This window comes from Aythya ferina (genome assembly GCF_964211825.1).
Source record: "Aythya ferina genome assembly, chromosome: 1".
In the NCBI taxonomy this organism is placed as follows: domain Eukaryota; kingdom Metazoa; phylum Chordata; class Aves; order Anseriformes; family Anatidae; genus Aythya; species Aythya ferina.
This window is the reverse complement of record NC_140296.1, coordinates 162,836,616-162,849,103: the sequence shown is the minus strand read 5'-3', so window position 1 is coordinate 162,849,103 and position 12,488 is coordinate 162,836,616. Positions and strand designations below refer to the sequence as shown.

Below are 12,488 nucleotides of genomic sequence, written 5' to 3'. Positions count from 1 at the left end.
TGCCATGCTTGATCACAGAGTGGAGCCTGCATTGATAGTAGTCCATGGAGCTAATTGCTACAGCGAATGGGAAAATTTTTCATCATGACTGATGATTAGTTAATCTAATCCTAGGTCATGTATCTGCAGTATCTATCAAAACTGACCCAAAATGAATAGCTATGATGAGTTACAAAAGACAAAACTTGAAATAAAACAGTGCAGCATTTTTGTATTTATTTATATATTTTTTTCTTCTGCCCAGTGAATATAAAATATGTTCTATAACAACCAAAATACAAGAATACAACTCAGGCTATGATTTTGACCCCTGATTTTTGAGAGAACGTGAAACTTCCAAATTATAAATTAAATATTACTTCTCACTTCATAATGTTACAATAATGAGAAATGTTTGTTATGACATACCATAAAACCTCAATTCCAAAACCTGCCAATATTTTTTTTCTGTATCCTTTGAGTTTCTTTTACTTTGACTCAAAATGACATTAGAAATGTTATTACGTTATTTACATGTAAATAGGGGTGAAATCTGTGGTTTATATATATGTATATATACACACACACATATATCCTATTCTTAAGAAGTAAAAATCAAAAAACGGAGTAGCTCCTTTGTCCATTTCCTTTATGATTTGGTAACTTTTAATCTCTTTACTTCCTTTACAACCTAATCTCAAAATAAGGACAAAAAGATAAATGTGTTGGGTGAATTATTTTATTTGATTTATTTATTAATTGGGGGGAGGGGAGATAGGGGGAAGCACAAGAAGGAAATCCACAACCTCATTCTGGGATGATTACTACAGTCAATGTATGTTGCCATCTCCTTTTCTCATTTCTCGTTATCTCTGAGTGTTCTCTGGGACTGTAAGGCACAGCAAGTTACGTCTTAAGAATACTCTAAGTGCAACAGGTGACTGCTCTGACAGGGTAGCACTCTTTGCTGCTAGCCCATGTTCAGTGCCATCCCAGGTTTAGTGTCATACCCCAGGTAATGAACTGGGAGCTTTCACAACTAAGGGAGAAGGAGAAGATGTTTTTCAAATTAACAGGAGAAATTCCTATTTCTCTGTTACAAATCCAAAGCCTCATATAAGACCTCTGAATGTATCAGTGAAGATTTGTGCAAAGGTAAGTGGGAGATGTTCTTACCTGAGAAAGCCATGTATACATACGTCTATACTACCACAGCCTGCTATTTAATCCTAGAATTCTAATACTGCTCAGTATTTTTCCCCAACTGCTTAAGAGTGCCTATCTTTTCATTAATACATATGGAAGCGCAAGTTCAAACAGATTATATATGTTGATTATTGGAAAAAAAAAAAAAGTCTTCACTCTTAATATTTTTATAAATCTCTTAATAAAACAGAAATCGTCAGCACCTCAAAATACTTGGGAAATACATGAAATATCTTTATACAGGCACTAAGTTAACAAGAATCTGGAGGGCAGGGGTCTCAAACACAGTGCTGCAGTTTGGAAAAAGACCAAATATTTCAAGTTACTATTTCTAAACACTATTTAAGAACAGTGCTACAGCTCTTTTTATTGTGCATGGAGTGGCTCTTAAAAGAGCCTTTGGGTCTGAGTGCAGCCTCCTCTGCCGCAGCAAAAGAGGTGGAAGGGCTGAGTCAGGAGCCTCAGGCGCGCTCCCCGCGGATGCGGCGGGCGAGCTGGATGTCCTTGGGCATGATGGTGACGCGCTTGGCGTGGATGGCGCACAGGTTGGTGTCCTCGAAGAGCCCCACCAGGTAGGCCTCGCTCGCCTCCTGCAGCGCCATCACGGCCGAGCTCTGGAAGCGCAGGTCGGTCTTGAAGTCCTGCGCGATCTCGCGCACCAGCCGCTGGAAGGGCAGCTTGCGGATCAGCAGCTCCGTCGACTTCTGGTAGCGGCGGATCTCGCGCAGCGCCACCGTGCCGGGCCGGTAGCGGTGCGGCTTCTTCACGCCGCCCGTGGCCGGCGCGCTCTTGCGGGCCGCCTTGGTGGCCAGCTGCTTGCGGGGCGCCTTCCCGCCCGTCGACTTACGCGCCGTCTGCTTCGTGCGCGCCATCGCCTGCCGATTGCCGAGCCGCCGTTTCCAAGGGGAGCCGTACGATGGGCGAGCTGCGGCTCCGCGGCCGCTCTTATAGCGTGCCCCGCTCCTCGATTGGCTGGCAGGAATACTGCGGATTCATTGGGTGCTTTCAAATTCAAAAAGCCCGCCTCGAAAGCGCGCCTCTTCGCTAACCGGCCAGCGGCGCCTACCCTCCCCCTCCTCGGAGTCGCCGCTGTTGCTTTCGGCCGCGTCTGTTCCTTAGGGATGGAGATCTCCACGTTGGATCTCCAAAATGGAGACTTACAGCGGTCTGCGGGAAAGACGTTGTTACGCTTTCCCAACCACATGGGACATTCGCGTTCCTTTTCTTTCAACTCACTTGCACCCGAGCTCTGAACATAAAGCGTGCTCCAGATTTTTCTCAACAGGAACCCTTACAACAGATCCTTTCATTAAGAGAACTTAGTCCTTGAGAAGTACAAATTAATACTGCATCGTGTGTGCTAGATGCTTTCCAACTGATATGAACTGTAAGATGCTCTAATCCAAGGAATGAGGTTTTGAACACAGAATTTCTTTTAGTATAGAGGGTACTATAAATCATGCTATAATAAGCACGCTTATTTCTATGCTACGTTCCCCAGCCGGGAGGGATCCTGAAACGGGGACGGGTTTTTGAGCGAAATGAAGAGCGCTGATGAAAAGTGGATGCCCGGAACTGCTCAGGCTTCAACAGCTCCGCATTGAAAGAAGAGACGGTACAAGTTTTAATACACTTCACATACAGATCGTTTGAGATGATTTCTGAAAAAATACGTTCGGACACTTGGGGTCATTCCAGTATTTGCGTGCTTATGAGGTGTTCAGGGGACGAGCAGCTGTGGGCATGTCCCCTCCCCCTCCTCCAGCACCCCTCTCCCTCAGCACACTTCCTTTTGCTGTAAGGCAGCACAGGGAACAACGTGATTTAAATATAAATAGCTGCCTACATCCGCTCTTTGTTTACTCAGCGTTTGAGAACAGCCCTGCAGAGGAGGCCCCTGCTGGGCGACGCAGACCTGCCCCGGGCTGATCCAACAGCTCCAGCCTGGAGTAGTAAATTAAGGGGGGTTCACTTCTGATATCCGGCCTATTTTATTTTATCTTTCGGGAAATAAGCCAATCCTAACCTTAAGATTCCCGTTACACTGCCGAAGGGGAAATCAGTTACACAGTGCATTCTCTTGTTCGCTTATCTGACTTAACAGAAGTCAAGCCACGAAACAACACAAAACTAGTAACTGGGTGCTTAAGTACGTCTCACTTAAGGCTGCCTAGTAAACCATGTATGACTGAACTTTAAAGAAACAAGGTATAGATAAGTGAAACTTCTTTTCGCTACGTTTAAAGCAACACAGCTCCTTCTAAAGAGAAGGTGGGCGGCTCTTAAAAGAGCCTTTGGGGTGTCGAGAGGGTCCGAGAAGCAGCTGCCTGCGCGCTTTAGCCGCCGAAGCCGTAGAGGGTGCGTCCCTGGCGCTTGAGGGCGTAGACCACGTCCATGGCCGTGACCGTCTTGCGCTTGGCGTGCTCGGTGTAGGTGACGGCGTCGCGGATCACGTTCTCCAGGAAGACCTTGAGCACGCCGCGCGTCTCCTCGTAGATGAGCCCCGAGATGCGCTTGACGCCGCCGCGCCGCGCCAGGCGCCGGATGGCCGGCTTGGTGATGCCCTGGATGTTGTCGCGCAGCACCTTGCGGTGCCGCTTGGCGCCCCCCTTGCCGAGCCCCTTCCCGCCCTTGCCTCTGCCGGACATGGTGCCCCTGCTGCTGCCTGAGCCGAGCTGTGAGCGGCCCGCTGCCGCGCCGCGCCCTTTATAGCGGGGGAGCCGACCTGGTTGGGGACTGCGCCGGCACAGGGCAGGGTTCCCGCCGTTTTTGCTTTCTATTCTCTCTCACTGACTGAGATTTAAGTTACTTTGACCTCCTGTTAATTTCGTGCTGTTGTTCATTTACTGGTTTCTTTTGTTTATATTTCAGACTGATGAACTTTTCTTCAAAAGTTTTCATGTTTTGATATCCTGCCATACAGGCTTTGTTCTTTGGAGCTTTTTTCACAATATTTGTACTGTCAGATTTTCTAAAATATTGTTTTTGCCTTTTGGTTTCCAGCTCTCGTTTCTAAAAAGAGGACTGTGATACTCTTTTCTCATGTTTACATAACTAAGTTTGAGTCTATATACACACATTAACCATAATACTGAATTGAATCTTTTCATTTATATATTTATATTTATATTTATATTTATATTTATATTTATATTTATATTTATATTTATATTTTATGATCACCTTTATTTTGCTCATTTGCACTTACTAATGTGAGTTCTTTTTCTCTTATCTTTTACCATATTTCCATTGTTGCTATTGTTTTGATTTTTTTTCCTGCCTATCCAATATGCACTATCGCAGAAAAGCTGTATGCTAAAAAACAAGGGAATTATCTTTTTTTTTTCTGTCTCCCTATGTGAACCATCCCTCACTAAAACCTTCTAATCAACTGCTATACTGCACCTAGTAGAAGCATTCACAGTTTTTATTTAAGCTGTACCAACTGTGCTTGCTCTTCCAGAGGTACCAAGTGATGTTGGTATACTCTTGTATAATCTAAATTGTAATATAATTAGGTATAATCTAAATTCCTGTAGATTTGCCATAGTCTTATTAATATCTCCTTTCTCTCCCTGGGAGGAGTTAACAGGCAATGTGAGTACAATACTGGGGCTTAAAAATAAATAAATAAAAATAAAAATGTTGCTTGCTTCAGTTCCTGTCAAGTCACAAAACACTAAGCAAGCTTGGGCATTTTCTGCTGTTACTAACCTAAAGGAAGATTCTAGTACTGTGTAAGGTTTTTGTTTGTTTGATAGGTCGTACTGTCTTTACTTCACTTAGTAGTGCCTCGCTATCAACAGAACACAACATTTCAGAAGCCTTTCCCTTCTGCTCCCTGACACCAGCCAATACGTAGTAGTGACAGTGCTCTTGCAAGAGCATTAAACATTTTTTGAATGTTTAGTACAAATGCATACTAAGGAAAGATTCACAACAAGATGGAATCACGACAGATTGGATTTTGTGAGACAGAAGCAAATGATTCTGGTGTGCTGACAACACTTGCTATCCATCCATGTGATAGGTACTCTGGATTTTTTGGTTTCCATCTGTAAGATTTTGACTGCCACACTTATATTCTCTTTGTGTTGTTGCTTTGTTTGTTGGTTTTTTTTTTTATTATTATTATTATTATTTTTATTTTTTCACCCTCTAGTTAACTAATGTAGTTTTTCATATGTGTTTAAACTATAGCACTATTTGATAGGGCTGGAGGGTTTTATGTATGCATTGATAACTTCAGAGTAAGTAATTAGAATATACAGTTTTTAATTTAATCCTGAGCTTAAAAATAAAACTATCACTTTGGTGCTGATGCCATGGTAGATAGTCTGAAACACTTTTAAATTGGACTGAAAATACAAACTAAAGCAAACCAAAAACTGTCCTGTATGTTGTGCATGCATACCCCAAGATTCAGCCAAAACCACCACCAGGGGAGAGAAGTAAAGGAATTAAGTCTGGGGTGCAAAAGCTGGGGGAAAAAAAAAAAAAAAAAAAAGGAAACCTTGAAGAAAATAGGGAGACCTGTAGTTTGTGTAGTCTTTCTACAGGTTACAAGCCTTCAGGAGTCCCAGGTAGGAGCCTTCAGAGGCCTGGACAGGACTGTTTGTGTTAGAATTACAAAAACACACTTTGTAGGGTATTTCTCACATACAGCAACATAACAGCTCTCAGGACTGAAGGTCATGGCCAGACTAGCATGCCTCTGGATTAGTAAATCTGGTGTGTCTACCTTGTAAAGAAAAGGCTTCCTATAGCCTATTCCCCACCTCACCATACACGAGCTGCATGCTAGCTGAAATATATAGGTCCCTCTTTCCCCTGCCACTACACTATTTAATAGCTTAGTGGATAGCATTGGTGACAGGAGGACAGTTGGACTAAATTATCTTGTAGGTCCTTTTCAACCTTGTGTTTCTATGATTCTATGATTCCACAGTCTTAAGAGATATGCACTCGTGATTGCAGCCTGGCAATTCCCCCAGGCTACCTAGGCATGGGCTGGTGCTGGCAGGCTCACTGAATAGCTGGTGTAGCTGAATACCTCTATGAAGAAAGACTGGGGGAACTCCTCGACCAGTACTGGGGAGTTGGGAAGATATTAGCGTACCTAGTTCCTCACATGAAGCTCTTTTAGGAAACAGCAGAGAAGGGACAGGGCAATAAGTTGAGACTGGGGACAGGCATAACCTTGCCCATCCATGTTGTCCTTCCTGGGCTCTGGGCTTCTTCCAGGAAGAAAACAGGATTGAGCCCAGTCAGATCTCACCAACAGTTGCTTCAAGTGGTTTTCCAGGAGCAGGGTGGTAGATAGATGTCAAAGCTCTGTAGCACACCATGCATATCTGTTCCTACACCTGCTCACCAACTCTGCTGATACTAACTGCTTCTCTTAAATTCTGATTTTACTTCCTAAACTGGCACTTGAAGCAGCACAGGTCTCCTGATATATTGACCATTGATTAAGCGAGAAAAACCTTTAATGAAAGCATTGTAAGCATGAAGTTTCCTACACAGCAGAGACTGTTAAGATTTTCCCTTGCCTGGGATCCTGCAGAGCTGCACTGGGCAATAAGTTTTCTTCCTGAACTCTGCCAGCTCCTATGGAGTTATAAATACTTAAAAGCAGCTGAAGTACTGTTCAATCCTAGGAGTGATTCTGGGGCATAGTTTTCCAAGAAATGAATCTACTGTGGGCATGCCTGCAGAAATGTCTTGAACTTTGTCTTGGGCTGTCTGTTTTTGGAGGAGGCCAAGTCTGTAAAATGGTGGTATGCATTGTGTCAGTGTCTCCAGACACTACTGCTGTGCTTTTGTCATTGTTTCATTAATATTTTGGTTGGAAACCCAGATGTGGGAGGCGGGTTTTTTGTTTGTTTTGTTTTGTTTTGTTTTTGAAACCCCAGCTGCTTACAGAATTTTATTTATTCTTAGGCTCTGGCCACAGCAACAGGCTTCCCTTTAAACACCCAGTACCCGGGAAAGATGACCTTAAGCCCCAGGTCCTTTGAAGGGAGGCTCCAGCCAGTCATTTCCCAGACCACGCTGATGCAAGTATCTTTTCTGCTTTGTATTTCTATTTGACAGACTGCGTAAATTCTATCTTGGCCCAATCTTCAAGTTTATTTAAATCTATTGGAATCAAATACCTTACTTTTGTCTCTTTCTACCTTCTATCTAACTTAGTGTCTGCCACACAAGCCATTCTGTTTTATCTTCCAGGTTATTACTGAAAACACCAAATTATTCCAAGTATCAAGTCCTGGGAATTTCTTCTCTTTTATGAGTGTCCACTGACATTGAGTTGTTAACTGCAGTGCTTTGACCCCATGCTACAGCCAATTTTCAAACATCTAATGGCCTGCTGATCCTGCCCATGTTCCCTCAGACCCCAAATGAAAATGCTGTGGGAGATTGTTCCAAAAATGTTCCTAATTGCAAAGTGTAGTGCACTCTTCCCTTGCACATGCAGATTTTCTCTGATCCATAGTTCTGTGATAATTACCAATATTTAGATATCAGCATTTATTTGTTGCCCTCCACCCATTATCAACAGTTAATCATACCCCTTTTATTTCTGACAGCTGCTTAGTATCACTGACTCTTGGACACTTCACAGTCTTCCCAAGCTACATTTTTCCAGTGTGTCACTCTAGTCTGTATTAGAAATTATTTCCTTTCATCTAATTTGCTGCAGCAAATAACATTTTTTTTGTATTTCCCACAATGTACACTCAGCAAAGTTAACGCCCCTCCTCTTAATATTTTAGGTGTGCAAGAAGGAATTTCAGGTTCTCAGCCTTCTCTTTGAGACAGGCAACTGCAATTGTATGCACCTTTCTATAAGATAATACTTCTTAGATTTCTGATGGTTACTGTTGCTTTTTTTTTTTTTTTTTTTTTTCCTCTTCTTATTACCTGATGTTCTGCACTAAAAGCTAGGCATAAAACACACATGTACAATGAGACTATACCAGTCCTGACTACAGTGGAAGATCTTCTCCATCTATGATGCAGAAACAATCATTGTATACTCATCACACATATAATCATGTTTTTTTTCCTTAATACCTAGTAAAATAGTTGGTTCATTGTCAAGCTATAAATATATAACTTCAGGTTATATATACAACCTTTGATACCCTATAGGTACATGTATAACCTGAAGATACAGATCTACTCAGGCACTAGTCAACTACCATTGTACAATATTTATAAAACTGACATATTTTTTTCCAAGTGAGTTTCACATTTGGGAAGACAGTGTCTCCAATTTATACGGAGTTTGTCACTTCATAACCTGTACCACATCCTTCTAGCATTTTTTTTAGCTTGTTGATACCCATAACACCTCTAGTTGTGCACTGTAGACTATAATTCAAATCAATAATAAAATTATACCAGGACTAGGATAGACCCTTGCAGGAGTCTTTTTGACACAGCATTTTAATTTTATAAATGACAATCATAAGCATTCAAATATAAATTCGTACCCACTGCATGTACATGTTTGTTTTGTGTTAGAAAAAGTTGTCCTGATTAGTAGTTTCATTTACAATATTTTTTGTGCTTATAAGAACTTCCAAAACTGAGTAAAATTGAAATGGAAGGAAAATCTGTAATATATCTGGCAGCAATTGAGAAATATTCCATTCTCTACTGAGAATATTTCCAAATTTAATTTAAATAAATAAATTTAAATTATTTTAAAATTAATTTAAATCTAAAGTTAATTTCAAAAACAAAGTTAATTTTGGAACAGAGCAGTTTCATATCTTCTTTGAATTTGGCTGGCCTGGTAACTAGTACAACTCAATGTCAATGAGGTATTCCTTTCCCAAGATATGCTGAGTCTGTAGCCATGTAGCTTAGCTCTTGCCCATGCTCTTTAGAGATCTTAAGAGTAAGAGTAGTCACCTAGGTAAGAAATGGAACTGAGTATTATCACAGGTGAACTTCCTATTTAACTTCACTCATCATGATAGGTTAGAACTACCTTTGATATCTTAAGAAATGACACCTAAGAACATGCACATCCTCACTGCCACCGAAGGGGTAAGACTTAGATTTTCTATATTGATGACCCAGTTTCAATTTACATCTCTGACACCAAGTTAGTATTTGCAATGTGACTGAAACACAAACACACAAAAGGCACTCTTCTGAGCATCTGGGAAAATAGCATCAGGCCTAGGCTCAGCTACCTTTTTTGTTTTGGTTTGGTTTGGTTTGGTTTTTCCTTTCCAGGCCCCTAGTATTTTTTCTTGCCTTTATTTACCTGCTTCATCTTTTTCTTCTACTGAAAACAAGACAAAGAGTTCAATGATAATTTTCAGTCTCAGTGAAGGGAGGATAGAAATAAAACATGGTTTTGTGAGGATTTCTCTTTCAAAGCCAGAAAGGACACTTTGATGATTTAGACTGCTGTTTTCCATGCAGACAAAGAGATCTGGGGCTTTGTTCATGAAAAGATACAACCTTGTTTTATTTTCTATTTAGCAAATATTCAGCAATGATGGCCGATAGGGGAGTCAGTTCTCCCTAGACTGGCTTTGTTGATTTTCTTTTATCTACTCACATGCAGGATAGAAGTACATGTGATAGAAGGATAGAGGAAAAACAGAACCTGTACTAGATCCCTCTTAGATATTCCAATCACCTTATTTTTTTTTCTGAGTAATTCCCTTTCTTGTACCAACCTTTTGATCAACCGTGGATGCAGGGCTTTTGTTTCATTTTGATTTGTATTGTTATCTAATGTGGCAGTTCGCTGAGACTCCAACTAAGCTTAACAAATCCTACAGCCATGGACAACATGACCACAAAGCCAAACCAGAGTAGTAGCAACTTCTATTTTACAATCAGAAGTTGAAGTGGCAGGAGTACAATTCAGCATTAATCTGCATACACATTTTACAATTTAACCCGGATAACTGCAGTTTGCAAACTAGTACTGCAGGAGGTGATCATTTCCCTCCACTCAGCACTGATGAGACCTGTCAGGAGAGTGGCATCTGATTCTCGGCTCCCTGGTGCAACAGAGACATGAACATAACTGGAGTGAGAGCAGCAAACGGTCACAAATATGATAAGGAGATAGGAGGACCATCTGTCATACAAGCAGAGGCTGAAAGAGCTAAGACTGCTCAGCATGGAGGAGAGATGTCTCAGGGAGATTTTACCCATGTGTATAGATACCTGATGGGGGAGTAAAGGAGACAGAACCAATCTCTCCTCAGTGCTACTAAGTGACAGGATGGGAGGCACTTGGTAAAAACTGAAATGTAAGATCTACTTAAACATAAAAGTGTTGTTTGTTTGTTTTGGTTTGTTTTTTACTGTGAAAGTGGTCAAATGTTGGAACAGGCTGCCCAGAGAAGTTATAGTGTCCCCCTGCTCGAGCTGACCATGCTTTGACTTTGGGGTTTAGACTAAATGATTTCTAGAGACATTTTCCAAATTTCATCTGAACTGTCATTCTACAATCACTGTGGTCTTACAAATCCCTGTTGTTATCCTCGAGTGCATCCCTGACAGCAATCCTGCTTTGCTGAACCTAAGCAAATATGAAAACTACTAGGGAGATAGCTAGATTCTTCTATGATGGAGAGATTTTGGTAGGAACATTACCCTCATATCTCAACTTCTAAGATCTCAGCGAGATGATGGTCCTCAAAGTTATTTTCCTTTCTGTGAATATTTATGATTTCACTTTCTCAGACATTCTTTGTGTAGCAGTGCCCAGAATTGTTCCTGAACTCAAGGATTAAAACATATCATGGCAATGTACATGTGTTGAAGAAAGAAAGCAGCAGTGGCTATCCTACCACTACTCAGCTGCAAAAGAACTTGCTTATATTCTCTTTCCTAGAGATGGCTCACAGTGTTTTTCCAAGTGTCTGGATTAGACCTTTGACCATGGGTCAATTTTTTCTTGCGTATCTTTAGAACTATGTGTCTTGGCTTATACCAAATGGAAATTCATTTTTCATAACCTTCTAAGCTGTTATATCACTTCAGGTAGTAAACTAGAAGGCAAGATACTTCAATTAGGAAGCATGATGCCCTAACATCCAGTGATGTATTTTTTGTTAGTTTTATTGAGATATATATAAAGGACAGGTCACTTTATCACTGATAGCTCTTTAACATCTTAACTCTTCCATAGTATATAATTTTTTGCAATTGCTGAAATAGTATGTCAAGAAATTTGCAGGAACTTGACTAATATCTCTTGATCTTTTTATGTTTGGGTGCTCACCTAAATGTGTGCAGAAACATCCTTTGTCAACAGAATGGGATGCTTAAATTAAAAGATCATTATTTCTCTTTGTCTTCACCATGCTGAGAACAGTAAATATCATTAGTGTAGTCTTTCAACTACATTTGACTAATCAGTTTATCCAGATTGTTTCCCTGTAGTCTGTAAATCTAATCTGTCTCTATCTGTCTAATGTCTAATCTGCTTTTCCTCCATGTGGAGCCCACTTCCTGATGGGGGGGAAGACAGAAAAAAAAAAAAAAAAAAAGTTTCTTCCTTTGTTATACAGTTGTAGGAATGATTTCTTATATAGGAATTCTTTTTGTTTTGAACATACTTACATTGGACCTCTCTGCATTGGCATTTTGTAGTACCTTCTGTAATCTACATTAGTACCTCTACTAGTACCTCTACTAGTAGGCAAGGAGGGAAGTCAGGATACATTGTGTGATGATAGTTGGAACTTAAGTTCTGTTTTCAAGAATTAAGGCTTATGTAATGTAAGGAGACAAAAGAGATTGGTTAGAGGTGCTGAGCAGGAGAAAAACAAAACCTGCATTTAAACAGGATGCTTTGAAGGGAGAAAGAGAAATGGGAGAATTTTCTATCTTTGCTGTTTGGTTGAAATCTGGTATAAAATGAGTAACGTTTATATACCTGTTTCTTCACATGGAAACTGTAAAAAAAAATCATCATCATCATCATCATCATCATCATCAATCATTATCATCATCATCTCACTCAAAAACTTCTGCTTCAAGTAATATTGCTTGGCAGTAAGAAATTTCTCTGTGAGGTTGAAAAACTGTTTTCTGTTCCATACTCATTGATTTGCTAAGTTAAGTGCTGAGATGATTATTTTATTTATCTTTCTCTCTCATCTGTAAAACATCTGGGGCAATAACCATGCTATTTTTGAAGTAGATTTTGATTATTCTTTAAAATCTGAGAACTGTTGTTTTGGTTCAGTGTTGCGTTTAACAACTATATCCAGAAAAGCCAACCAGAAAAGCAAACTTGTCAGAGCTACCGA

At 40.6% G+C, this 12,488-nt stretch overlaps 2 protein-coding genes across 2 annotated transcripts; both read right to left on the bottom strand.

The window, feature by feature from the left end:
- Window positions 1–1,498: 1,498 nt before the first annotated feature.
- Window positions 1,499–2,097, bottom strand: LOC311429773 (histone H3.2). Its single transcript, XM_084505972.1, has one exon. The coding sequence runs from the start codon at window positions 2,055–2,057 to the stop codon at window positions 1,647–1,649; it is 411 nt and encodes a 136-aa protein (XP_084362098.1). The 5' UTR covers window positions 2,058–2,097; the 3' UTR covers window positions 1,499–1,646.
- A 1,044-nt stretch (window positions 2,098–3,141) lies between these two features.
- Window positions 3,142–3,864, bottom strand: LOC311429772 (histone H4). The gene has a single exon (XM_084505971.1). The coding sequence runs from the start codon at window positions 3,831–3,833 to the stop codon at window positions 3,522–3,524; it is 312 nt and encodes a 103-aa protein (XP_084362097.1). The 5' UTR covers window positions 3,834–3,864; the 3' UTR covers window positions 3,142–3,521.
- Window positions 3,865–12,488: the final 8,624 nt, after the last annotated feature.